We start from the raw sequence: 27,364 nt of genomic DNA, 5'->3' as shown, positions 1-27,364 counted from the left end.
TTAACCCTCCACGATGAGAAACATTATTCCAAACCCCCAACTAGTGTTTCTGTTAATTTCTTTCCCATGGGACTGGAGGAGAAGATACCTATTGTGGTCGCCTAAGTTCATCACCCTTTGTGCCGTGCCAGAAAGAAAAATGCCCACCTACTCTTGATAACTGCACCAACAGGAAAAGGGGCGTGGCCCTCAGGGAACCACTGTTAGTTTTGTGAAAAAGTAATGGTAACAGAAAAAAACAGTGACTGTGCTTGTTTAATAACCTGGGCGGAACTTCCAGATGAACGTTTATTTCTAAAACTATTCTAAAAGTTACATTTAGTATACTTTCAGTGTTCTGGATTTGGAGTTTATTTTTTCCAGTTAAATTCTCTTTATTAAATAAAGTCTTGCAACCAATGTCACAAAACAATACGTATATAAATTTTTCAGTGAGAAGTTAACTTGAGCTGTAAACTTTCACCTAAAGTGCAATAAAATTAAGGAAAAAAAAAGTCTTTGGTCATGACAGGGTCTGAATTTGAAAGACTAGAATTGCTAAGGAGCCCTTGTGGCATAGTGGTTAAGCACTTGACTACTAAGCGAAAAGTCAGCAGTTCAAACCCACCAGCCACTCTGTGGAAGAAAGACCGGCTATGTGCGCCCATAAAGATTACAGCCTAGGAAACCCTATAGGGCAGTTCTACCCTGTCAGATAAGGTCCCTATGAGTCGGAATCAACTCAGCAGCACACAACAACAAGAAGTCATCCTGTTTGAACTTTTAAAAAAACATGTAAAAGGAATTTAAGGTCTGACTTTCCCCGCTATGTACTTAGGTCACTTCATTTTCCCATATTGGCTGCTGGTTAGGCTGAGGTGTGATCATAAACCCAGCATACCATCTAGTGCCATGGGGACTGGATGAAACGTTTTTTGGATTTTATTCCCTTTTAAAGATTGAAACTACTATATGTTTTATTCTATAAAAGTATATATTAGGCATCAAAGACTGGATCCCTTGATCCCTTCCCCCGCACCCAGGTTTTGGGGAAGCTGACAGGTATCACCTGAAGATACGACCTAAGAACTCACTTCCCAAGTAGGAGGTAATTTTTGTTTTTAATGTAGCTTATTCCTGTTACTATTTAGTGTTAAATTTCAAACACTCAAAAGACTTCTGTTTTTATCTCGTCAGTAATGTGTGATCTTCTGAATATACCAGTCATCACCATATTGATGGCCTATCTCAATTAATACAGCAAGGCCTCAGCCAGTGGGAATGCCCTGATGACAGGCGTACCTTTTTCACCCTCCCCAGGGGGTGCACTGCCTGCTTGTGAACCCTTTGATCCTCTAGGATTAACCTCTGAGTTCTGGTTTGCCTTTCAGTCGACCATAGTCGGATTAAACTACATCAAGAAGATAATGACTATATCAATGCTAGTTTGATAAAAATGGAAGAAGCTCAAAGGAGTTACATTCTTACCCAGGTAAATGGATTGTTCTGATTTTTTAAATGGTTTTTACCTTACTCCATTCAACTTAAGTTGTCTGCCACATCTTTTAGAATGCTGGGTGTTAAACAAACCAAAAGCAACAAAAAATATTCCTTCAAAGATTCAGTTTGGCTGTAACACCAATCTGGGAAATATGACATTGCTGGGAATCAGAGCTTATAAAAAACAGCATGAAAATGCCAAAATTGCCTGTGGTCTGTTGACAGAGGTTGTAGAGCCCTGCTGCCTCTCCCCATGTCGATGCCGTAAGTACTCACCTCAGAGCACCACGGGCTTCTGACAGCAAAGCTGAGAGGGTCGGCATAGACAAGGCATCTTTGTCCAGGTTGCCATTCAAAAGGTCTGCATCTCCTTCTCAGCACCGTCCTTGTCCTTTGGCCCAGAAAAGGCGTCATTGGATTACATGAACAAGTATGATCTTAGAAAAATTACTTAAAGTTCTTATTGGCTTTGGCATCTTTATGGGAAAAAGATCATAAAAATAGTTAAATAATTGGCCCTCTTGTAAAACACCTAACGGCACGAGACCCAAAGACCATGGGTATCTGTGCAGACGGTAAAGGAGTGTCTTTTTAATTCATTTTCTCAAGTCTAGTCTGTTATCTCCAAATTCATCTAAACAGCCTAAGCTTCTCTTTTTTTTGTATCATAATTTTTATCTTTTCACTATACTAGTTTATTAATCTTATATATGTCTTTGAGTTATCAGGTGATTTTAAACATACAGTTCTATTTGATATTTGCATATTAAAATTTGGGGGAAGCCAGAAACTGCTGTGAACGAAGGCTGACTTGGGGTGGGGAGCTAGCTCAGGGTATATCTGCCGTGGCCCTTCTTCACTGCCTCTGTCCTGTCCCAGTCCCTCCCCATCCATAACCAACCAGCAGCAGTCCAGGTGCCTCCCAGTCAGTGCCTGGAACATTAGCCAAACTGCTCAGTCCTGGGGGTCCGTTGAGTAAGTTCTTGGTGTGTGAATACAGGGCAGGCCTTTACCAGGCCCTCAGTGCCTCGTCCTCCCAGCACCTCTGAAGTGGTTGGAGGGGGTGGGGACAGGGGGAGGTGGGAGTGGGGTGATAAGGAAGGAGATCCCTGGTGGGGGCAAGCTGGCAGGAAAAGGTGGAGGCAAACATGGCTTCTTGGAACTTCCTTTTGAAAAAAGTCAAATTTCGTACTTCCTGATTTCAGCCATTTAACTTTGGTGTATGGTCAGGAAGCCCAGAGCAAAGATAGATGGGTATATAGTGCCAGATATTAGCCTGGAAGCGTCTCCATCTCTGTCCCCCCTCCCCCCATGCCCTAGCAGTTACTTAGAACATCTGAAGTTCTGTCCGTTCTGTAAAACAGTATGACGGATGTATCTAGCTGCTTACATAGTCTCCCTTTGACCTGGGATTTACAAAGGGGATTGAAGCCGTCTGACCCAAAGTTAGTACCCTAGGCACTATGACTGAAACATCTTCCAAGTCACAAGAACAAGAAAACACTTCCGTTTTTTAAATGCTGTTTGTTATACAAAAGATACACGTATACATTCTCATTTTTTAAAAGTCAGAAGTGTAAAAGCATAGAGAATAATGTTACAGCTGCCCTCCTTCACCTTCCCCCTGAAGTCAGCTGAGGTTAGCATGTATCCTTTCGGATTTTATGTGATTTTTAATCCTTCAGGCTGATTCTAAACCGGGAACTGGGAAGATGTTGAGGGTAGGGAAGGGGACAGGCTAGGCAAGAAAGAGTAATGTCACAGCTGTGCAAGGCCCGCCAATGGGTCCTATACAAGGACAAAGGAGTGGCTTAGCCCCCAGAGAATGACAGGCCCAAGCAGCCAGCCAGGAGACCACTTGATTCCTGCCTTTAAAGAGCTGTTGTCATGTTAGTTGCAGGAAAGTGTTACACATGTAATCTGCTATTGTCTGCATACCTGCAGTACCTACTTGAGAGTGCTGACTTGTCTGGTTCAGGCAGTAAGTCCAAGATGCATTCAGAGAAGGAAGTGAGAGGGCACTAAAGGCTAGCTGGTCAAGGAGAGTGTTGCAAGACTTTAAGGGGAAAGAGTTTAAGAAAGGAACATTTGGGTGAACATAGGTAAGAATGGAAACCATTCTAGAAGAAGGGGTGCTGGCCAGAGAGGTGACAAGCTCTGATGTGGAGGTGGTAAGTGATGTCCCTTCTAGCAGTACTAAACACTGAGACAGACTCAGCACTCACACCCTGGATCCAGTAAACATCTGTGCCCATTGCCAGGTGAGCTGAAGGGAGACAGGGCTACTGCTCGGCCAATACTCCACGGTGCGTCAGTAACACCATTCCCCCAGGGCCCCGACTCACTTAAGGTGTGTCCCGTATCTTTTCCGTTCCTTGGGCCAAGGAGGGAGGCTGTCTGTGGTCACTTCCCCATTATTAACAGGGATCATAATGATAGCTAACATTTTATTGGGTGCTTATTGGGTGCCAGGTACTGTGCTAAGTTCTTTATATAATTACAATTAATTTTCACAACCTTATGAGTAGGTACAATTATCAGTCCAGTGTTACAGATGGGGAAACTGAGGCATGGAGTGGTGAAGTGATTTGCCCAAGGTCACACAGATGGCACGTGATTGGAGCTGGGACTCAAATCACCAGAAATGTCACTGTTAGTCATTTCCCCACACTGCTTCCTGCCTGCACCCTCTGGCTATGTCGCATAGTCTGCCTACCCTAGGGATGGATCCTGGTGAGCCCCTCAGCTGGCCAGTCCAAACCAGAAAGCAGATTCAGTGTTTTCTGTCCTTGGTTGGTCAGCCCTGAACTGAAATATGGAAATGACCTTTCCGTTTGTGGGAGAAAATAGAATTGCGGTGACTGACCACTAGGCAGGGAGAGGCAGGTCCCTGCCCTAGCCTCGACCACCACTGTGAGCTGGTGAGGACTGGAGGGCTGTCATCTGCGAACCACCAAAGGTGAACTCACAGTCCAGTATGTTTATGCTTAAAATGTCACACGTTTTGTAAATTGTCTGCTTGCAGGGCCCTTTGCCTAATACGTGTGGTCACTTTTGGGAGATGGTGTGGGAGCAGAAGAGCAGGGGCGTTGTCATGCTCAACAGAGTGATGGAAAAGGGATCGGTGAGTGTGGGGTTCATTTACTGTCTGTGTCACTGTCTGTGTATACCGCTCTGTAAAGTGAACACTTGTCTACATTTCTTTATTTCTTTGAATTCATAGTATATATCTTTGACGTGTATTTTTTTATATAAAAAAATTAAAGAAGCAGTATATAAATGCACGTTTGTCGTAAACAAGTCAGATAATTAAGTGAATAAAAAGGGAGAAAAAAAGTAAAGGTTGCTCTTGACCCATCCCCAAGGTCGTCTCTCTCCAGAGTTTGATGTGTCTGTTCTCATTTTACTCTGTGATCCCTAGGCTGCTGTCTTGCATTATGGAGTTGTGTAAACAGACTTACTTTGAAAAGCAAGTTTTTACCTTCTTCATCTTCTCTGCTCTCCCGGCTGGAAGGAGTGCACCCCCTGTTGACTGCAGAGGGCTCTGCAGCGCTGGGGGCCATGTGCGTGCTTGGCCACACCTCTTTAGTGTGGACACTGTCTGCTTGTGCATGTACTTCAGGATTTGGGTCATCCTTTCTTCCAAGTTCTTTGCAACTCTTATAGCTCCCCTGAGAGAGCCTATGGGCTAGAGCCGCACATTTGCTCCGGCTACCACCCTCTGTCCCTGTAGCATCCCCCCAGCCTCTTGGCTTGCTCCCTTTGGTCTGTTTTGTACCCTGCTTCCAGAATGATCTTTCTAAACCAAGGCTCACCACACCTCTGCCTAGCTCCCATTGCCCCACAGGTTAGTACTTAACGTGGCTTCTGAGACCCTGCGTGATCTGGCCCTAATGAACTTGGGCCTGTGTCTCTCCACTCCCCCACCTCCATCTCCAAACTCCAGCCAGAACAAAGTGTAGTTTTAGTTCCTTGCCATGTTCTGTGAGCTAAGGATCTAAGTGCCTCTCCTCACCCCACTTCCTGTAACTGGCTCTGTCCCTTCCCAGACGTCTCACTCTTGGTCTTGATCGCCTGTTAAAGGTCTCTCCTCGTGTGTAAGACGTATACATATGCAGATACAAGTGTAGCATTCTGTGTAGTGAACAGAAGCCACACCCCTGCTATCCCAGCTGCTTGTCCCTCTCCTCCCCTCCAGACATTGCCAGCACATCTGGGCCCCTCTCCAGCCTCAGAGGTGGAGGCCCTAGGAGAAGGCAAGCTGAGGACTGTGCAGACCACTAGGAGCCTGTGGCCCAGGATCAAGTTGTCCCAGCCAGAGAACTGGGTGTCCCCAGGCCTTGCCAGGTCCTGGCACTGTGATCTCTGGGCTCAGCTGGGACACGCTCTCGCAGCTGTCCTGGCCACCTCTGGACACAGATGTGGCTTGCCAGAAGAACATCAGGATTCCAGAGAAGCCACCCGTCCAGAGAAAGCACAGTCATGCCCTAGAGGGTAAAAAATACAAGTGCAAAGAAGTAACACATCAAAGGAAGCATCAGCAGCGAAAACCTGAAGCCTTAACCACAAAGCCTCTTCCCTCCCCACACAAGAAAAGAAATAGTATTAGTTACTCAGATAAAATATTTCTCTTACAATAGCACATATTTAAAATCATGTCTTTTGCCTCTGCCTGCTTTTTTTAAATGAAAATATTTGTTCAGCAGTAACAGATAAGGAGCTTGTCTGAGTGTTCAGTTGATGAAATAATTCCTCGTCTTAGAGAATACTTTTTTCAGCAAAAGTGGTTTTTAATTATTTTCTGTCTGCTTCAGTGGCTTGATTAGTAAAATGTGAAGTTACAAAATGTGTAGCAACCCCCCACCTTTCACCACTGAGTTTTGAATAAAGAAACAAAATGTTCTTAATAGGGAACTCAAGGTCGAGAAGGGAGAGTGTTGACATGTCGTGGAGTTGTTAACCAATGTCATAAAACAATATGTGTACTGACTGTTTAATGAGGAACTATTTGTTCTTTAAACCTTCATTTAAAGTATAATTAAAAAAAAAAAAGAAAAAGAAAAGAACACATTCAGTTCTCACCATGCACATTCCCAGCAGGGAAATTGAAATTTGGGGCCGGATAGTTCTTTGTTGTAGGGAGCTGTCTTGTGCATTGTGGGATGTTGAGTGGCCTCGACCTACTAGATGCCAGTAGCAACCTCCTCCATTTGTGACAACCACAAATGTCTCCAGGTATTGCCAAGTGCCCCCTTGGGGTGTGGGGTGGGCAGCAAAATAGCCTCTAGTCGAGAACCAGTGCTCTAGATGGTAATTAAGGGCTGAGAGTTTTTAAATAAGACTTACTCAGAAATCATCAGGCATGGTAGCATTGGCTTTTTGCATATTTGTTTGTTGCTGTGAGCACATGGTTTGCCTTAGCGACTGTTGTCACATTACAGCAAGGAGCCATCTCCCAGGGCTGCAAGGAAGTATTCTCCACAGGCCCTGCTCTGGGTCTTCTCCTTCTCCAGGCTGACTCTGGACCGTAGATACAGTGTGGCAGCCTTTCTCCTTGGGTTGCTGTGTTGACCACCAAACCATGGTGGCGTGGGTGGTTGCGTCATAGTTTACTTTGACAATGGTCCCTGCTTTCCTTTATAACTGCCATTCCACTCAGGGTCATTCGGGCATGCGAATTGCCATGAAAAAGCAGTGGTTTTTGAGGTTCTTGAAGTTTCTTTGGGACCAACATTATCAATTCTATTTCAGAAGGGCTGGCTGGGAAGAATTATGAGAAGTTTGCAGGGTCTTATTTGCTCAGCTAATCTAAGTATAAAGTATTCACACAGCCCATGGTGAACACCAGTTTGTAGAGTTTTCACTTAATATGTCATTATTTTCTGGTTTCCTTCCTTAACCAAATAGTGTAGCATGTGCCCCTCTTATTTGGGCAAACCTGCCTATTTAGCCTTTTGGAACCTCAGGCTTCCTGGAGTTATGCGAAGATGACTGTTTGCTGTTGGACTGGGGTTGTCCACGCTGCCTGAAGTTCTCATAGCTTTGATTTAGAATTTGACCTTAGACATGTCAATGTACAGTACATATGTGTGTTGTTTATCCGTAGACCCATTGCCATCAAGTTGATTCTGACTCATAGTGACCCTATAGGACAGAGTAGAACTGCCCCATAGGGTTTCCAGGAAGCAACAGGCAGATTCAAACTGCCTACCTTTTGATTAACAGCTGAGCTCTTAACCACTGAGCAACCAGAGCTCCTTGTGTGTTGTTTGGCAGGGGAAATAAGCAAGGAGAGTTTAATTTGCCATTCCGGAAACATCACCTGAATCTCTCCTTAAATCCCTACTGAAGATGCTGTCTTCGATTTCAGGGGCTTTGGTGCACGAGACACTGCATTTTGTATCATCGGCGCCTTATGCTTCATTCCTTTCTCTTGTATTCTGCCTAGTTTTCTGTGTTGGTAATTCTTTGGGAAGCTACATCCTCCATCACAGGATCACTGCAGGTGACTTTATAGACTTCCTTAAGATTGTCAGCTGTTAGTTTTGGAAGGCCCCAAAGACCTTAACACCCACCTTTTCGGTGTTCATGGCAACTGAGAGAGACACCAACACGTTGGCACTCCAGTGCTGCTGGTCGATGCCGACCCAAGCTGTGCCTCCGATTGAATCCTGGTGGGAGACCGCTTTCTAACACAGTCTGCTTTTCAAGGTGGTGTGTCTCTATCTGATAGGATAACAGGAAATAGTGATCTCCTGCTTGTTTTGTTTTGTGTGTTTAAAGCAAAAATTTCTACGGAAAATGACAGAGAGGAGAGCATGGTATGTTACTGTAGATGCATAATCATTGTTGTAAACAAATGTTGGTTGACTGGAACTTAGCTGTGTGCCAGAATCTGTCAGGCCTACAGTCCCAGAGTCCTTGACTTGACCCAGATGCAGAGATGTGACAGGCTTTACATTTGGTTTTGAAAGTGAGTGTTTGTTAATAGAGGTGAGATTTAAAAGACTCATCTTCCCTGCTCCTGAGACATGGAGCAGTGCCTGCTTCCCCAGTAGCTCCTGGCCAGTCTCCCTTTCGGCTTCTTTGTTTCATTGTCTCTTTGCTCCCTGCTTTGGGTGCCCACTCCAGCACGGGTGGTTTTTTACCTACCCAGTTAGTCTCTTTGCTGCTGGGGTCTTGAGGCATTAACCGCATAGCCATCAAGTTGATTTCGACTCATAGAGACCCTGTAGGACAGTGTAGAACTGCTCCATAGGGTTTCCAAGGCTGTAATCTTTATGGAAGCAGATTGCCACATCTTTCTCCCAGGAGCAGCTGGTGGGTTCAAACCGCCGACCTTTTGGTTAGCAGCCAAGCACTTAACCACTGCACCACCAAGGCTTCTTCTGGAGGCATTTGTTGTTGTTGTCGTTAGGTACTGTCGAATCAGTTCCAACTCATAGCAACCCTATTTGTAACAGAAAGAAACCCTGCCTGTTCCTGCGCCATCCTCACAATCATTGTTATGCTTGAACCCACTGTTGCAGCCACTGTGTCAATCCATCTCCTTGAGGGTCTTCTTTTTCACTGACCATCTACCTTACCAAGCATGATGTCCTTCTCCAGGGACTGGTCCCTCCTGATAACATGTCCAAAGAACGTGAGACAAAGTCTCACTATCCTTGCTTCTAAAGACCATTCTGGCTGTACTTCTTCCAAGACAGATTCATTTGTTCTTCCGGCAGTCCATGGTATATTCAGTATTCTTCACCAACACCATAATTCAGAGGCATCAATTCTTCTTTGATCTTCCTTATTCATTGTCTAGGTTTCTGTCAGTTCTTGGAGTCTCGTTTTTCCCCAGTGCCTTCAGGACAGCTTTGACTTCTTCCATCACTATGATCAGTTCTTGATCATATACTACCTCTTGAAATGGTTAAATGTTGACCAATTCATTTTGGTACAGTGACTCTGTATTCCTTCCATCTTCTTTTGATGCTTCCTGGGTGGTTTGATATTTTGCCCATAGAAACCTTCAGTATTGCAACTTGAGGCTTATATTTTTTCTTCAGTTATTTCAGCTTGAGAAATGCCTAGTGTGTGCTTCCCTTTTGGTTTTCTAACTCCAGATCTTTGCGCATTTCATTGTAATACTTTGTCTTTGAAATCTTCTGTTCGGCTCTTTTACTTCATCATTTCTTCCATTTGCTTTAGCTGCTCTACATTCAAAAGCAAGTTTCAGAGTCTCTTCTGATATCCATTTTGGTCTTTTCTTTCCTTTCTTTTTAATGACCTTTCTTCACGTATGATGTCTTTGATGTCATCCCACATCTTGTCTGGTCTCCAGTTGTTAGTGTTCAGTGTGTCAGATCTATTCTTGAGATGGTCTGTAAATTCAGGTAGGATATACTCAAGGTCATACTTTGGCTCTCATGGACTTGTTTTAATTTGCTTCAGCTTCAGCTTGAACTTGAATATGAGTAATTGAGCTTCTGCATTGTCTCTTTCTACAGATGTAGTCGATTTGATTCCTCTATATTCCATCTGGCGAAATCCCCATGTGTATAGCTACCATTTATGTTGTTGAAAAAAGGTATTTGCAGTGAATAAGTTGCTGATCTTGCAGAATTCTGTCATGCAATCTCCCTCATCATTTCTTTCACCAAGGCCATATTTTCCAACTACCGATCCTTCTTCATTTCCAACTGTTGCATCCCAGTCACCAGTAATTATCAATGCATCTTGATTGCATGTTTGATCAATTTCAGATTGCAGAAGTTGGTAAAAATCTTCAATTTCTTCATCTTTGGGCTTAATGGTTGGTGCATAAATTTGAGTAATAGTCATATTAACTACTCTTCCTTGTAGATGAATGAATATTAGCCTATCACTGACAGCACTGTACTTCAGGGTGGATGTTGAAGTGTTGTTTTTGATGATGAATGCAACACCACTCTTGAGCCATTACACAGGTCTAATCACGTACTTGAAATGTAGGAATAAATGCATCCTTCTAAAGCCTTCTAAAGTCTTCCTGTCAGCTGCCCACCCTCTTTGGCTAAGTAAGAGGTCTTGGGACCACTCCGTCTTGCTGTAAAATCAGTGCTTCTGTGTCCTTAGTGGCAGGAGCGCTTGTATGCGAACAAGTTGGCTCCATTCGAGGGGCTCATCTTTGGCACCCCTTCACTGATGTCAGGAGGTGACATGGGAAACTGGTCAAGACTTGCAAAAAGGCCCATGTCCAGCCTCTGTAGAAAGCCCTGCTGGCCTTCTGTTCCGAGACCATGAAGTTTGATGCTGTGCCGGCGTCACAATCTGGTGTTTCTTGTTTTGTTTCTCTCGCTTTTGCTTTTCTGTTTTGGAGAACATGCAGCTTAAGTGTAGAGCAGACGTGATGGGCAGTTCTGGTTCTGTCTTCACCTTCCTCAAGAGCCTCCTTGCTCCTCATTGTCCCCAGATATGGCACAGGTCCCTGGGCCTGGTGCCAGAGCCTGCTGGGATCTGGGCTGCCGTTGGCCCCATGTCTCACTGCTCCTCTGGGACTGGCTCCTCTGCAGTCACTGCCCAGGAGACCCTGGTCACTCTCAGCACGCCCCGTGACCAGGAGACCCCGGTCACCCTCAGCATGCCCCGTCACCAGGAGACCCCGGTCACTCTCAGCACGCCCCGTCACCAGGAGACCCCGGTCACCCTCAGCACGCCCCGTCACCAAGAGACCCCGGTCACCCTCAGCACGCCCCGTCACCAGGAGACCCCGGTCACCCTCAGCACGCCCCGTCACCAGGAGACCCTGGTCACCGTCAGCACACAGTGTCAGATGTGCTTCTACCAGAGAGCCTTCTCTCATCTCTCTTTCCCACAGTCTCAGCCAGCCTGGGACATTGACCTCTTCTGAATCCCCATGGCAATTCCCCTTGGCACTTCCCACTGTCCACCTTGTCACGGGGGCATGAACAAGCTCTCCTGACAGATGGGCTGGTCCGAAAGGGCTCCTTCCCCCCCACCATTTCAGACAGTGTCATCCTTGCATCCTTGGCCCCAGAGTAGGTATTGAGTGGGTCAGGGAACATTGAATTGCAGAGGTCTTCACTTCATACCGTTTACAAAAGGGCCATGTACATACGCTGAGATCTCATGTGATGAAAGGTGTAACTTCTTCACAGTTTCCGTAGTCCAGGCACGTAGCCCTTGCAGCTGGGCCTCTGTCTGTCTGCCGTTTTTGTCAGGAAGTCTCAGTTTAGTGAGCTACATTTAAATCAAGAATAGCAAGTAACTAAAATTATTAAACTAAAACATCAAAAGTCTTTTTCTCACCTGAACCAAAGCCGAGTGAAAGGTTGGGGTGGTGGGGGCAGTGGGCGCCGAGCCTTCTCTGAACAGTAACTTGCATTTGGCCACAGCCCTCAATCTCTGCAGAGTTTTCCCACGCCGCCTCTTGCAGCCTTATTGCCGATTAGCCTGCTGCTTTTCACAGAGAAAGATGTCGACACTATACGCCAGCAGCACCAATCCGATCCCTGGTCATCTTTGAAATGGCTGCGTAAAGTAGTGCGAGACTAGACTCTGCTCTCTGGCTTCACCTTGTAGATGACAGAAAAGGGGCCAGACGGAACCCATTCCACCTCCTTGAAACTCCCTGTTGCAGTGGGTAACCAGGGGGCTGCTGGTATTGGAAGTCAGCGCTGGCTGCACAACTCCACACACAGCCCTGTCTAGATCTTCACAGCCCCCTCCCCAACTGCCCGGGAGGCTGGCGGATACAGTGACAGTGACTTCCACGTTTGGAAGACCCCAGGCGTTTGGGTCACCATAGAGCGTGTGGAATGTACTCAGGGCCTCCTTGTCTTAGGAGGACAGTCAGCTGCTCACAGTAATTCAGTGTTATCTCTTCCCCCAGTTGAAATGTGCACAGTACTGGCCACAAAAGGAAGAAAAAGAAATGATCTTTGAAGACACAAACTTGAAGTTAACCTTGATCTCTGAAGATATTAAGTCATACTACACAGTACGACAACTAGAATTGGAAAACCTTGCAGTAAGTATGGCATGTGCTTTAGTACACCATGCGGTGTCTGGTCAAAATGTCTTTTTCCCTTGTGTGACATTACCTAACACAAAGTAGTCCAGATTTTGTGTACCCTGACCTGAGCAAGGTGTGGGTTTTGGCACTGTGACGAGCTGAGGTCAGACCAGGAGCACCCGGGGTGGCATCTTAGATGTCTCTCTCTCTAAGCTTTAACACTAGTTAGTACTGATTCTAAGGAGAAGCGAGTATTTTACCTAAAAGTGATTTATTCCTGCCTTTGCGTTTGTAGAAGGACCACGGGGTGGCCTGCAGGTGAGAGGCCAGCGGACATGCTCCTGCTGCCATAGCCCTGGGCCTCTTCAGTCTGAGCAAGGGGGGAGCCCCTCTGGGCCATCCCCACTGTCACAGCCAGTGTAGGTTTCTAGGTGAGGCCTTTGGGTTTATTTGTGTGGGAAGAATTTCTGATACCAGCTGCTTGATGACGGTCTGTGATTAAAAGATGGTCCTTGACCAGAAGAACTAGATGGTGCCCAGCTACCACCAATGACTGCCCTGACAGGGAACACAACAGAGAGTCCCTGATGGAGCAGGAGAAAGGTAGGGTGCAGATCTCAAATTCTAGTAAAAAGACCAGACTTAATGGTCTGACTGAGACTGGAGGAACCCCGGAAAGCATCGCCCCTGGACTCTTCTGTCAACCCAGAACTAAAACAGTTTCTGAGGCCAACTCTTCAGACAAAGATTGGACTGGACTGTGGGACATAAAATGATTCTCGGGAGGAGTATGCTTCTTAGCTCAAGTAGATACATGAGACTAATTGGGCAGCTTCTGTCCGGAGGTGAGATGAGAAGGCAGAGAGGGTCAAGAGCTGGCTGAATGGACATAGGGAATCAGGGGTGGAAAGGAGGAGTGTGCTGTCACAGTATAGGGAGAGCAATTAGAGTCACATAACAATGTATGTATAAATTTTTGTATGAGAGACTAACTTGAAATGTAAACTTTCACTTAAACTACAACAATTGAAAAAAAAAGATGGTCTTTGATCCTGATCAAAAGAGAGAAAATGCAGAACAGAATTTCAAATTCTCATGGACTCCAGACTTTCATCAGAGGCTGGATGAACCCCTGAAACTGTTGCCCTGAGATAATATTTCAACCTTAAACCAGAAATATCCTCTGAAGTCTTCTTAAAACCAAACAGCAGTTTAGCTTAACTAGCTAAGAATGTCTGCCTTGAGCATTATGCTTTTTTAAGATCTATCTGTATGGGATCAAATTGACAACACCAACCTGAAAGATTAGATAGGAAGCTCCAGGGGCAGTGAGTTTGTGTTAACTGGGAAGGAACAACTCAGAAAAGGAGGGTGAGAATGGTTGCACGGCTTGAAGAATGTAATCAATATCAATGAATTGTACGTGTAGAAACTTGAATTAGTGTGTGTTTTTGTGTATATTCTCAACAGTAACAATAACAAAATAAATTATTTTTTAAAGAGAACACTCTGGCTGCTGAGGCTCCAAACTGATATATTATCACGTTCTTTACTTTTGGTTTTCGAAAGACTATATGATTTCCTTATGACTGTTTTCTTGGTGACAACTTGGGGACAAATCAATTCGAACAATCACTTTAAGAATCATCCTTTGTATCACAAAACTCAGCTGTTTTGTAGCCCTTCAAGCATGTGCAGGAATGTGGGCTAGAGCTTCCTTTTTATAGTGATCGGCAATTTTTAGAGATACAAAATTAATAAAGACAGTAATGAAAATCTTCCCCACCCTCCACCCTCCCCGAAAGAAGATGGCCTTTGAACAAGGCCGGGCACTGGGCGAAGAATGAGAAGCACCACAGAAGGCCCTGCCGAGGGGGTCTTGAGTGATTCTCCTGGAGCCAGAGCTCTGGGGGATCCCGGCCAAGGCTGGGAACGGGGCACCTGCCATTCAACAAGGGCTCAGTCGTAGCCCTCTGAAACCAAACTCTGGGGTCAAGTCCTGGTTCTGCCACATCAAACCAGGAGGCTCTGGGCAAGGGGCTTCGCCTCTCAGTGTCAGTTTCCTCATGTTGGGTTGGGCTTTTGTGAGGGTTCTGGAGGGTTAATGCTTGTGAAGTGCTAGACCAGTACCAGGCTGCCAGTGCATGCTTGGGACGGTGGGGTTGAGGTAGAGTGGGCTTGTCCAGTGAGGAGCAAGGGTGGGGCAGTGGTGGGATTCCGTGGAGGGGGCTTCCTGGGCTGGGATGAAAGGGGACGCGTTTGCTGCTGAGGTACCTTCCCATCTTAGTCTTGTTTTTAACTGATTGTCTTATCCTCATGGCTTCTATTCTGGAAGTAATAATTGAAGTAAGATCTAGAACTTAGCACAGGTTACTGAGAAGCAGAGAAAAGGTTAAAATAGCATGGCGTTCAGGGAATGCAGCACTGCAGTTCATCTAGTGCTTTCTGTTCGCTTGCTCGCTTGCTGCGATAACCCTGGAGTCATCGACTTGCTGCCGCCGCCCAGAGAAGCTCTAGGAGTATGATGTGTGGAAGGGTTTATGGAGGATTTTCAGGAATAATGTTGGCAACGTGTTAGAATGTGCCTGGAGGATTATGTAGTTGGCTTTTTTTTAATGCTTTTTAGCATCTGCAAGCCCGACACGAAGGGTCTGGTGAAGGTGTGAGAAAATGTGTCCTGCTTGTCAAAGGAGCCCGAGCTGGGACAGAGCAGGGGCCTGTGCCCGCACTGCACTCACTCTCTGCCCTCTCCTTGAAGCCATTAAATCATTTTCTAGGGAGAAAAGAATGGAATTGCTTAGTGTTCTGTAAATTATCCACGTGTCACATGCAGCTTTCTCCAGCTGTGTGGAAAGATGCCTGCGTGTTTCATAGCTGGTGCGGGTAAGTGTGTGTGTTCGTTGCAAACAGAGCTTCTGAAACAGAAGCCCAATAGCTGGTCGTAGGTGTTGAGGTTCTGTCACATGTTTTCATTATAGTAGGGCCTGGGCAGGTGGTTGTAACTCTATCCGGAGCTCTGGTGGGGCCAGGGCGGGGTCTTTGACCCCATTGTGCCTGGCGCGGTGGCTGGCACATGGCAGGCGCCTTGTGAACATTTGCAGATGTAGGAAGCATTGTTCGTAAGCAGGCCTCTGACCCAAAGCATTTTTCACCCTCAGCTGCTCTCCAGGTGGCCTGAGCAGTGATGCGCCCTAGGTGCCGTGCAGCAGGGAGCCCCGTATTCCCGTGCCCACTTTAGCGAGACTGGCAGTCCTGGGGTCCTTCGGAGCCTTACCACCAAGTGACTGGCCCCATTTACTGGAGATTTACTTGAGCGCTCTTCTCCTAGTAATCACTGCAAGTGGAGCCCAGATGTCCACTCTGGGAGCGGGCTCCCGGGGGCTCAGAGTCCTACGGGACTGGCGACGGCACCAGAGGCCGCTTTCTGCTCTCCCGGAGCACGCTGGGCCAGAGGAGAAGCACCGTGGGCCCGGCTCCGCCTTTCAGAAGTCCCTGAAGCAGGCTCTGAACCTGGGCTCTGGAGCCAGGCAAACTAGGTGCAAGCTCTTGCTTCACCACTTAATGGAGGTGTGGCCTCTGAGCCTCGGTCTCCTTATCTGGAAAATGGGCCTGATGGTAGTGCATGCCTCCAGTGAGCTAATATGCCGTGCTAGAACGCAGTGAGTGCTCAGGTCAGGGGCCAGTTCTTGCTGATCTCGTCAGCAGCCTTGACCCCATTGACCGACTGCTCGGCTGGATTGTGAGCCACACATTGCAAACACCACTCCTGGAGACCAAGTTGAATTCTATTTTCTCTACAGTGACAATTCTCTGAGACTTCCAAATAGCCTTGAAAAGCCCCAAGTTACACAGAGCTAGTGCCACACGGGCAGGTACTTTCTCATCCTCCATGAAACATGGCAGTGCCTTCTGAGAAGGTGGTGGTGCGTGCTGCAGCATCCCTGCGCTAGCGAATCAGTTGTAACCCTGAAGAGAGGAGGCGTGATAGGGCATCAGAAGAGAGGTGGGCGAGACGGCTCCAGCCTACAGGAAGACACAGTCTGAGCAGGGAGCAGCCTGCAGGTCCCAGCAACATGCACGGGGTCTGGCACCTCGTGCTTGATGAGGATTGGTTGACTCGGGGAATGGCCCCTGGTAGAAATGTTGCCACCTGTAGTATTTCTTCTGAGACTCGAAGCTGCCGTAGAGTTAGGTGGATGCAAAGTCACACTGTGCTTACTTGGAATTAGTGATTTCTGTCCAGGCGTTTTTTTAGAATCCTCATGGATGTTTTTCTCTTTCAGTCTCAAGAAACTCGAGAGATTTTACATTTCCACTATACCACGTGGCCAGACTTTGGAGTCCCCGAATCACCAGCCTCATTCCTGAACTTTCTTTTCAAAGTCCGTGAGTCAGGGTCACTCAGCCTGGAACATGGCCCCATTGTGGTGCACTGCAGTGCGGGCATCGGCCGGTCGGGGACCTTCTGCCTGGCTGACACCTGCCTCTTGCTGGTAAGAAGGCCCTTGAGGACACTTGGGAAGATAAGGCACGTTGGTGTGTCTCCTTGGGGCCTGAGCACGGCTGTCTCTGTTGTCGCATCTCTAAGGATGTTGCCTCTGTCACACTAGCTTTGATCTTCAGTTTTTCACAGCTTCCCCTCTGTGAAAGTAGCTTTATCCTAAACAGCTTTGTTCAGAAGGATGCTCTTAATTTTAATGTGGAATCCGGTAGCTCCAAAGAGTCACATTCTGTCTCCGCCTAGCCCTTTGAACCACCTGTGCTCAAATGGTCACCGTTTTACTCCATTTTTCACATTTTCTAGAATTCTTCTGCCTGCCCGCTTGTGATTTTTCCTACAGAAACTGGAGAACTCCCCAGAAACACATAGGTGACGCTGCACTGGGGAGCTGGAGCTGGCTGAATTGTGTCTGCTTTCTGGCTTTCAGATGGACAAAAGGAAAGACCCTTCCTCTGTTGACATTAAGAAAGTTCTGCTAGAAATGAGGACATTCCGAATGGGGCTGATCCAGACAGCGGACCAGCTCCGCTTCTCCTACCTAGCTGTGATTGAAGGTGCCAAGTTCATCATGGGAGACTCTTCGGTTCAGGTGGGCATCGTCTTTGCTTTAATCCAAGTGTGATGATTTCAGATGTTTTTCTCTGAAGAAGGAAGCAGCCAGTTGTCAGAATGCCACAACTATCATGTGTCAGAGGAAATAGCTGCCCTTCGTGTTTAAAATAGCTAGAGAGTTGTTGACATTTTCACCGGATTCCAATTTCTGCCTTGGAAGTGCTCAGGTAGAGAGCATTGATAAGTAGCGTTTATTTTCCAAAGATTTCCCCTTTGAAGTAGTGGCTGGAGACCCGGGGAGCAGTGTGAGCCCCTAGCTGCATCACCTCCTTCTGCTAACTTCAGGGCCCTGGCTTTCCTGCCAGATCAGCCCAAACATGGCACTAACAGAACTTCCTCTTGCTGCCCTTTCAAGGAGCAATGGAAGGAGCTCTCCCACGAGGACCTGGAGCCTCCACCCGAGCATGTCCCCCCACCTCCCCGGCCGCCCAAGCGAATCCTGGAGCCACACAATGGAAAATGCAAGGAATTCTTCCGAAACCACCAGTGGGTGAAGGATGAGACAGAGGAGGGTCAAGGAGAAGTCCCCATCGAGGCAGAAACTAGAACGCCGTTAAATGCCTCTCACAGCATGGAAAGGTAATGTGAGAGGGTCCTGGCTTCTTGGGAGCAAGGGGAAGTGACCTTTCGTTCCAGAAACACATGCTGCTTTGAAACCCTGTGGAAGCAGCCTCTCCTTGGCAAGCCACACTTCTACACCATTGGGACACGGGGCTCCTGGACCGTAACTGCTCCTTCGCTCCTGGACCGAGGCGAGGAGCAGCGTCAGTAGGGTTCTAGCGCCCCCTTGTGGTTCTCGTTGGAATCCGGTGCTGCATGGTTGAATAGGGTCTTCCCACTGAGTGACAGTGCCTGCCTCCGGGGTCAGACCCGTCCTGCAACATGAGGGCCAGGCTTGCATCTTGTTCTTTGAGGAGCTTAACCTTTCTGGGTACTCTTTCAAGTTGATTGCCCTCTTGCTCCCTTACAGTTTGACAGACATTGATTGACCACCTATGAGGGACGTGGAATCCTGAGATAACTAGAACACAGCCCTGGTCTCCAAGAGCTCATGTTGGGGAGGAAGCAAACCCAAACAAGAATGTGGTGGGAACCAGCAGGCAGTGATGCGGTAGGGGTGCACACTGAGGGGGTCAGCCTCAGAGAAGAGGTACTCAGCTCTCCTGGGGTAGTCAAGGAAAGGCTACCTGAAGGAGGTGGTACGGAGTAAAAGCTTGAAGGATGGGTAGGAATTAGCCCAAGCCTGAGGCTGTTGATGGCGGTGCCCTTGGGACCTCCTTTTGGAGGGCACTGTGAGATGCGTGCACACTTTGACCCAGCAGTTTTACAGACGTCTAGAAAGTTACCCGACAGCAGTTTCCAGACAAGTGTGAAAAGATACGTATAGATAGAGGTGTTCCTTGTGGTAGCATTGATCAGAATTAGAAATGAGCCGATTTCCTCTCCAGGTGTTAAATCAGTCACGCTTCACCCCCATATTGGGATCGTCTGCAGCTGTCAAAGAGCGAGCTCTAGGCCTGCAGCATGGCACGGCCTCAGAGCTGGAGTACGTGAGAAAGCGAGGTACACAGCTGAGTGTGCCCCAGCGGGTCCCCAGAATCTCACCCGGGCATCTTGCTGACGACACACATGTGGCCATGTCAGCCCTAACCCATGAGCCTCAGCCTCCAGTGTCCTGCATGCAGCTGGTCTGTTTGACAAGGACTAGCAGGTCACTTGGACACACAGTGTGATCCCTGGCTTGAGACATACCTACCCAGTGGGCCCCAGTGCAGAGGCCGTATGGTGGGCTGAGGCCTGGCAACCGTCCCACAGGGAGGCCATGCCCGTTGTCCAGGGGCTCTCACGGCACTGTCAGTGCTGGCTTGTGGGCCAGACGCTGCAGTCCACCCGAGGGCTCATGGTGGGCCGAGAATGAGCCGAGAGCTGGCAGGTGGCTTACCGCCTCTGTGTGTCCTGTCTCTGTTCATTGAGATTGGGGAGCAGAGCGGTGCCTTTCATACCCTGGGAAGGCAGTGAGTCAGGAAGTGTGGATTGGGAAGCTAAAAGCCAGAGAAGTCCAGGAAAACGTGACGTTGTACCAAGAACCTAAGTGCTGGTGGGCCCTCCTGGGTGCACCCGAGCACGTGGACCCCAGCCTTCCGCAGGGAATGCCCTGTGCAGCTTCCTCCCTGTCTCCTGGGGAGGCCGTGCCTCTGGGGTCCTGCCAGGCCTAGCAAAATGCTCTGGAGGTAGAAAGGCCGTTTCGATGCACGTCTGAGGCAGGACATCCAGGTGGCCTCCTTGACGGAGGCGGGGGTGGAGAGAGGAGGTCCTGGAGGAGGAGGGCAGGGGAGACAAAGAGCGTGGTCTCTGTGCCGTGAGGGAGCCTGACTCCTTCTGGGGCCGGGAGCCTCTGCTGACTGCTCCCAAGGAGCCCCTGGAGGGGACCAGTGTAGCCATTACTGCTGAGTTGCTTGGGCCATTCACTAGGGAAGGCAGCCAGCTAATGGCTCATAGGATGCCTGGGAAACAGTCCTCCTGGCAGGATCGGATTGGTGCTAGGGCCATGGGGCCTCATGACAGAGTGGACCCAGGCCCAGGGCACTGGCCTGGGAGTCTCCTGGCCTCCAGAACTCTCCCCTGGCTGTGGGCACTGCCTGTGGTGTGTGACAAGTGGACCTCCAGGCTGGTGTCCCCCCTGGCCTCCCTTTGAGCAAAGACAGCTACCTTTCTGGCCTGTGTCCGTATCACCATGTTCTGTCCATGGGTGTGGCTCGTTTTGTCCTGGGATTACTCCCAGAATAGTCTCTGCCACTCGGGGCATTCGTCCACTTGGCCTGAAGCGGATAACCCCTTCTGCCCCTCTGATTCCACAGCTCAAGTCAAGACACTGAAGTTAGAAGACGGATCGTGGGGGAGAGTCAGCGTGGTGTCCCAGTCGCCGTCCCCGCCAAGGGGGAGCCCTCGCCGCCCGAAGAGGAGGAGGAGCAGGCGCTGACTCACTGGAAGCCCTTTCTGGTCAACATGTGCGTGGCCACAGTCCTCACGGCCGGAGCGTACCTCTGCTACAGGGTATGTTTTCACTGACGGACGTGCCGGCCAGACAGCGTGCGCAGAAAGCACTGGCGGTAGAGCGGTGTGCGGGATTCAGTTCTGTGGAAGGATCTGAGCCAGGTCTCAGAGGAAACAGATCAAAGGTTTTTAAGTCTGGAACTGTGGAAGGGCTGAAGGAGAGAATTGAGGATTAATGCACTCGGGCTGTGATGAGCCCTGTGGTCCCAAGAATATATGTGTCTAATCTCAGGGCCTTACCTATTCAGGAGTAAGTAGAGAAAATGCCAAATACGTCTCTCTCTCTCTCTCTTTTTTTTTTTTTTGTTCGTTTTTGAAAAAAAAAAAAATAGAATTACAACACATTGTTGTTTTTAACCTTTATAAAAAGCAGCTTTTTGTTATTTCTGGGGGACAAAAAGAGGAGGCACTTAGGAAACTTTCTTGTACCCTTAGGTGGTGTGACCAGATCACAGTTTATGTTTGATTTCCCAGGGAAAAATCCTAAACGTTTGCGAATGTAAAGGTCCTCTGGAGAAGAGGGTTAAGAACAGTGTAATGCTGTCTCCTCCACTGTCGCGGGCAGACGGCACTCAGGACAGTGCCTGCGGGCTTCCCCATTTTCAGAAGAACAGCAACAAATGGCTGTCTCTAGAAGACAGAACCGGTTTCTGCTTTTGCTCAGGGTGTCCCAGATGGTTCTCCCCGTGGCCTTTCTCCACCGACGCCTCCTTGTTCAGCCATCCTCTCGTACCTGCCCATACCACCCCATCCCCATGACGGGTCATTCCCACCAAGGCGTCCATCGCATTTCCTTCCAGCTGTCAGCGTCCACAGGCCCACGTTCCAGTCCTTGGGAGTAGAATGCCATTTCAGTGGAAACCCCCACATCAGAAAGTGTGTTGCTGTTAAAGGCAGGGAAGGAGACAGTCTCCACTCTGGTTGTTGGAATCCCCTCACAAGACTTTTGTTACCACTTTGACTGTTTGACTTCTTTCCAGGCGACCATGTTTGAGTGCGTCAGCTGGTTTAGAGATGCAGACGACCCTTTCCTTAGGGGTGCTTCTAGGGGAGGGGGTTGTAAAAATGAAAACCCCTTCCCCAGTGGCTGGGTGGTGTGGCTGGGGAGTGCATGAGTCGGGCAGCTCTGCAGGTGTGGCTTCTGGGCTCATCTGAAAATGTTTGGTTTCATTCCAGTTCCTGTTCAACAGCAGCACATAACCTGACCCACCTCCACCTCCACCCACTGTCCGCCTCGCTCGTAGCGCCTGCGCCCGGCTAGCAGGCGCGCTGTGGTAGGTGAGGGCCCGCCGGGACCCACAGACGCTTGTTCTGCACTTAACCTCCCCTCGCCTGGGCTCGTTGTCTACCCCTGATCCTTTCACTTTTTCTCCCACCTTCCCACCTTCCTTCCTTCGAGTGCCAGGCTGGTGGCACTGCGTAGAGGTGGCCGGCCACCAGTCCCGGGGCTCCCCCACCCCCGTGCTCCCTCATGGTGCGTCCCAGCAGGCGGCAAGCCACTGCCTCCCTGAGACCTTTGTGAGCCTCTTTGTAGTTAGCCTCCACTCCATATTTATTTTTCTTTTTCCCTCAAGAGTGTCCATAGTGCACTAGCATTTTCTTAAACCAATAACGTATTAAAAATTTTTGATGACAGCCTTGCATCAAGGGCTTTCTCAAAAAGTACAATAATAAATCCTCAGGTAGTACTGGGCATGTGAGACTTTGCCGCGAGCCTGCTGCATCAGACCAGTGCTGGGAAGGAGGACGGTTGGAAGCAGTCGTTATTTAGTGCTCTTGTGGCTAGCGTAAGAAGTGGTTTGGCGGACATCTGTAGAACAATGGTGTAATAGATACTGAACACTTGAGTATTTAAGATATGTGGTGTGAGATTACTCTGGCCCGTTTCTCCTCCTCCCCGGTATCTGCCAGAACCTGGTTCTCAGCCACCGCTTTCCCTCTTTCTATTAGCATGCATGTAAGGGCTCCTTGTCCTGATCAGATGTCACGTGCTTGAACTGAGAAGCGTAGATTTCTGCTTACTAATGTGCCCCGTGTACAAGTCCAGTCTCCCTTTGCATGATCTGATCGTTATGTGGCTGTGGTTCCTAAAGCTGTTGCTGACATAGCTGTCATTCAGCAATAGAGGGATGTTTTCCAGTAACAGATATTTGCCTAATTCCTGGCATGACACTCTGGTGACTTCCTGGTGAGGCCCGGCCTATCCTGGTCCAGCTGGGTCCCACTGTAACTCAGACATTCCAAGGGTATGGGAAGCCATATTCACACCTCCTGCTCTGGGCATTGAGGCAAGCAGGGTTGCCCCCCACTCCACACACACACACTTTTGGGATCAGCCTGCACTCTTCCAAGGTCACTTTCGTCTGGAGCAGACTGTGACTTGGAACCAAGGCAACTGGTGGGAGCCACACCTGGATGACGGTTCCTTAGCATTGGCCCGCTACCCTCTCTGTCCCGGGCCTTGCTGAGAGATGCATGTCTGTCCTGCCCTTGAGCCCCATGGGGACTGATGGTGCTCGCGACTCTTCCTCAGAGGGGACTTAAGACCTCCACGTTAAGTGGCTTTTTTAACAAAAAAAAAGAAAAAAAGGCAGCTGTAGCTCACGAGCTGCTCTTTTGCCAGCATTTTCACATTTTGCCTTTCACGTGTTAGAAGCCAATGCAGACAAATTGTGTGGTGGGAACCTTTGCGGTGCCACCCCGCAGAGCCCTGGGAGGCGTGGAGAAGGCTTATTAGGTGCCAGGCTGTATGCAGTTCTGAGTTGGGCTTGTTTGTTTTTTTAAGTCCTGTATATGTATGTAGTAGTTTGGGTGTGTATATAGAGTAGCATTTCGAACGGATGTACTGGTTTAACCTCCTATCCTTGGAAAACCGATGACTCTCCATCTCGTTACACGTATGTTAGAGAGTTAGCGAGCTGCTCTGCTCTATGCCTTAAGCCAATATTTACTCATCGGGTCATTATTTTTTACAATGGCCATAGAATAAACCATTTTTAAAAAAATAAAAACAAAAAAACAAGGTGTTTTGGTATAATACCTTTTCAGGTATGTGTACACATGGATGCATGACGGGGCGGGTGGGGGGTGTGTCTCAGGGTCTTCTGTGACCTCACAGAACTGTCCATCTGTACAGTTTTCCAACTTACCATATCAATGATGGGTTTGCATTTTAGTTGGAACAATAAAAATTGTTTTCTAAAGAACATGGATTTGGGGTGCTTCCCATTTCTTTGCTTAATGGACCTAAACCAGGATGGGCAACTCCTGTTCTTTCCATTTCTCCTGATGTGAAACAGATGTTGACAAGTGGGGTTATATTTTCCACATCTAAGAATTACGACGGCTTCCTGGAATTATGCCTTCCATTGGGCTGGGGTAGCTTTCCATGGCTGGTGCGCTTCTTGAACAGTTCAGACCTCAACCCTCTTCCTTCAAAAATCCCCCCTAAAACAAAAACACCCTCGGATGTATATATAGGGCCCTTGAATAACTTAACAAACCTTTAGAAGTGGTTTGAAGGACCGTTCTAACTCAGGGACGTGTTCCTTAGCCAACTGCCTGTAAAACGCAATGGTTACCACATCTTAGTATGTATGCCCACAGGACCTGCTGTTTTCAGTGGATCGAAGCAGAATTGAGTTAAAAATAATGAGACTATACAAAAAATTAGTATAGTCTTGCTTTTGTGTACAAAATTAAATAATGGAAATGCCCCTCAAGTTGTTTTTAACTTTTTGTTTTGGAACAATTTCAGGCTTGCAAAAATGGTGCAGAAATAGTTCAGTTTCCCTTCTATCCTCCAGGTTCTGGCTGTTTCAAAGCTGGCTGCTGAGTCAACTGTTTATGCTGCAGCTGGTAAACACAGGCTCTGGTCATGTGACCACAGCACGTACAGAGGACACCCACTGTCACCCTTAAATCTTTGTCTTGGATATTAAAAAAACGACATCTAAGCTTTCACAAGGTGGAATGCCAGTGTGAAAAATAACCACATGTGTAACTTTGGAGCAGAAATTAGATGGGGAGAAGGGCCAGGCCACAGCCTTGCCAGGTGGTGCTCCTATAGGAGCGGGCATGCCGGGAAGCCTCAGAGGAAGCAGGGCCAAGTGCCAGCAGGAGAGTTCCCGAGGCCGCCCCTCAGACTCGCTCCTGTGGGAGGCCGCGCAAGCACTCTCGGGGACAGCGGTGTCCTTGCTCCCAGCGGCCGATTGGGAAAACAACCTCTGCTGTCTTTTTTCAGATAAAATGAAACACCACTTAAAATCATTTTTTAATCGAAATTTCAGGAAACCAGACATAGAAACAAGGCAAATAAATACTAAATCAAAAAAGCACAAAATATGTACAGGAAGTTTAAGTGAAAACATTTAAGTTACAAAGCTCTCCAAATGCCATTGTTGACAGCAACATCTAAACCCAAGGTTTTCTCTACATTATTAACACAGAAACATCTCAGAACACATGGGGATTTTTTTAATAGACTTAAATAGGAAACTGTTTTCTTTCTTTAAAGCAACATGCTCTTCAGTGAAATCTTTCTTCAAGCAACTTATGGCTCCTGAAGCAATTTATGTAATAGGCCCTAAATTGACTTGTTTCAAAAGTTGGACTCATTTTGGTTCGTTCCTGACAGTGACATGCAAGGCTGTTTGGTCCACGTGTCTCCTCCCTTCGCTTGTACTGTTGGACAGTGAGGAGAAGGCCTGCGGTTAGGGCTGTGCATTTATAAATGGGCCTCAGCTCAGGGTCAGAGTGTGGATGGGAAAGCCTCGCTTTGTGCACCCCCACCTCCCCCAGCTCTTGGAGGTGACAGCTGGCTGCTATTGAAGTGACTCCAGTCGTTTCCTTAGCAGTTGGCCAGCCTGCCTCCTCTGTCCCAAACACCTTTCCCACGGTACGTATGAGCCAGAATGCTGAGCCAGCGATGGGAAGGGAGGCCTCGAGTTCAACACATTCGAATTGAGCCTTTTCTTCAAACCTCGACCTGCCTGGCCTTGGCCCCTTTGCTGGCGTGGCCAGCTGGTGCTGACCCAGCTCCGCATCCTGGAGAAGGTCAAACGGATTTCCAAAGCCAAAGATACAGATATTTGGTTGGACTCGTGCAGCCCTCTGAGTGCTGTTTGTCATTTTCTCCTCCTGTACAAGAGCTCCACTCATTCCTTGGGCCTCTGTGACTGGCTCTGAGCCTCAGGGGACAGCTCTCACCAGCTCACACAGTGCCCCCCCTCCAAAAAGCTCAGTCGCTGCATGGAGGCAGTAGCAAAAGAAGGGGCCAGATGAGAGTCCATCAGCCGAGGCTTTTTAAAATACTGTGATTTCAACATCTGCCTCCTGGCAAAAGGCTTCTTCTCTTTGTTGGGAGCTAATTCTGTCCATCTTCTCAAAAGCTAAGCGTCCTTTTTCACCTGAAATAGCAAGGTCATCTGTCACTGGGCTGTCCCCGCCTTGGTGTTTCCTACTCTGCAGGCCACAGTGACTTTAGTACCTACTGAAGGGCGGGTCGAGAGTGCCGCCAGGAAAGGAGCAGCAGGGGATGGGGCATCTGGGGTGTTCCCACCCGGCGGGCTTGCACGGTCCCAGGGCCTCATCCCTACATCTGCACAGCATTTGCTGAATTGTAGGCCTGCTGTGTGTCTGGCTTTTGTTCACCAAGGTTCATGAGCTGAAGTTTGAGAAGAAAATAAAGCACTTCTTGCTACCTCAGCCATGAAGGAAACCTGCATTGGCCAAAATGCAATTACACATGGAAGCTGACTCTGCACTGGGGTTGCTAATGGCGCCCGTGGTCGCAGATGGCTGGGTCTTCTTAGCACGTCTTCTGTAAGGGCCCCGGGACCACAACGCACTGCGCAGCGTCGGAGGCGGTACTTTACCAAACGACAGTGTGGCCTCCCTAGCTGCCGCCCGCACCGCCTCCAGGTCTGACTGGCATAGGCTGGCGATCTGGTCGATGCTTTCAATGCCCTGTGTGAGGTTGGGGGGAAGGAGGGTCCATTAAGGGACATTTTATTTAAAATGTAGACTCCACTTTTATAAGCCTGACAGGACCAGCCCTAGCATGGTCTCTGGGACCTCCGCCCCTTCCTTTCCTTGAGGCTTCCAGGGTCCTTATGTGGCCTCGGGTTCATCAGAGGCGCCACTGGAGGCGTCTTGTCCTTTCAGTCCTGACGCCTGCCTGCCAGCGGGCCTGGCTATTAGCAGATTTGTCTCTGTGGACGCCTTCTGCAAGGCCCAGCTTGGAAAGGACCTGCTTTCCTCAGACCTCCTGCCTCCCCCTGATCTCCAGCTCAGTTGTGAGAGGCAGTGGGGCCTTGCCGGGCCCAGCTGACGGCCTGGCTGCTCTCCTGCAGGGTCGAGGGCCGGAGCGCCCTTCAGCTCCCTCTGCAGGCCCCCTTACCCTCTCACCGGCTGTGTCATAACCAGGTGGTCCTCGTAGGATTTCTTGATTCATTCCAGAATGAAGAGGGTGAGTCCGTTTTATCTGTAATGAACTCTCTCTCATCTAGCAAGTTGGCAGTGATTTTTCTAAATGAGAATTCCAGATGCAGGTGACATCTGAGGTAAGATGGGCTTCCCCTCACGTCACATGGACATGGAAGTGGGGTGTTGTTATCAGGAGTCTCAAGATATTCATATTCTCACCTCTATGGTAGTAACATTTTGGGGAGTCTAGCTTAGAGAAATAACTCAGAACTCTGTTAATTTTTTTTTAA

General features: G+C 48.4%; 2 protein-coding genes across 3 annotated transcripts in view; one reads left to right on the top strand and one right to left on the bottom strand.

Annotated features, from left to right (window-relative positions):
• PTPN1 (protein tyrosine phosphatase non-receptor type 1) overlaps positions 1-21,999 on the top strand; it is a 79,883-nt gene extending 57,884 nt beyond the window's left edge. Inside the window, exons 3-10 of one of the 2 annotated variants that reach the window (XM_004370246.2) lie at positions 1,371-1,471; positions 4,505-4,603; positions 12,359-12,496; positions 16,765-16,974; positions 17,410-17,571; positions 17,950-18,173; positions 20,453-20,648; positions 21,825-21,999. In XM_004370246.2, coding sequence (XP_004370303.1) covers positions 1,371-1,471; positions 4,505-4,603; positions 12,359-12,496; positions 16,765-16,974; positions 17,410-17,571; positions 17,950-18,173; positions 20,453-20,648; positions 21,825-21,848 — 1,154 coding nt within the window. In that variant the 3' untranslated portion in view covers positions 21,849-21,999. The remainder of the gene's footprint in view (positions 1-1,370; positions 1,472-4,504; positions 4,604-12,358; positions 12,497-16,764; positions 16,975-17,409; positions 17,572-17,949; positions 18,174-20,452; positions 20,649-21,824) is intronic. The other variant, XM_023742994.1, reaches the window with a different exon arrangement.
• Positions 22,000-25,543: 3,544 nt separating this feature from the next.
• The window catches only part of RIPOR3 (RIPOR family member 3), an 82,058-nt gene continuing 80,237 nt past the window's right edge, over positions 25,544-27,364 (bottom strand). The window contains exons 21-22 of the mRNA XM_004370245.2: positions 26,525-26,615; positions 25,544-26,056 (exon numbers count right to left, since the gene is read on the bottom strand). Coding sequence (XP_004370302.2) covers positions 25,953-26,056; positions 26,525-26,615 — 195 coding nt within the window. The 3' untranslated portion in view covers positions 25,544-25,952. The remainder of the gene's footprint in view (positions 26,057-26,524; positions 26,616-27,364) is intronic.

The sequence above is a fragment of the Trichechus manatus genome, unplaced genomic scaffold, assembly GCF_000243295.1.
Source record: "Trichechus manatus latirostris isolate Lorelei unplaced genomic scaffold, TriManLat1.0 scaffold00008, whole genome shotgun sequence".
Classification (NCBI taxonomy): Eukaryota; Metazoa; Chordata; class Mammalia; order Sirenia; family Trichechidae; genus Trichechus; species Trichechus manatus.
This window is presented reverse-complemented; position numbering and strand designations above follow the sequence as displayed.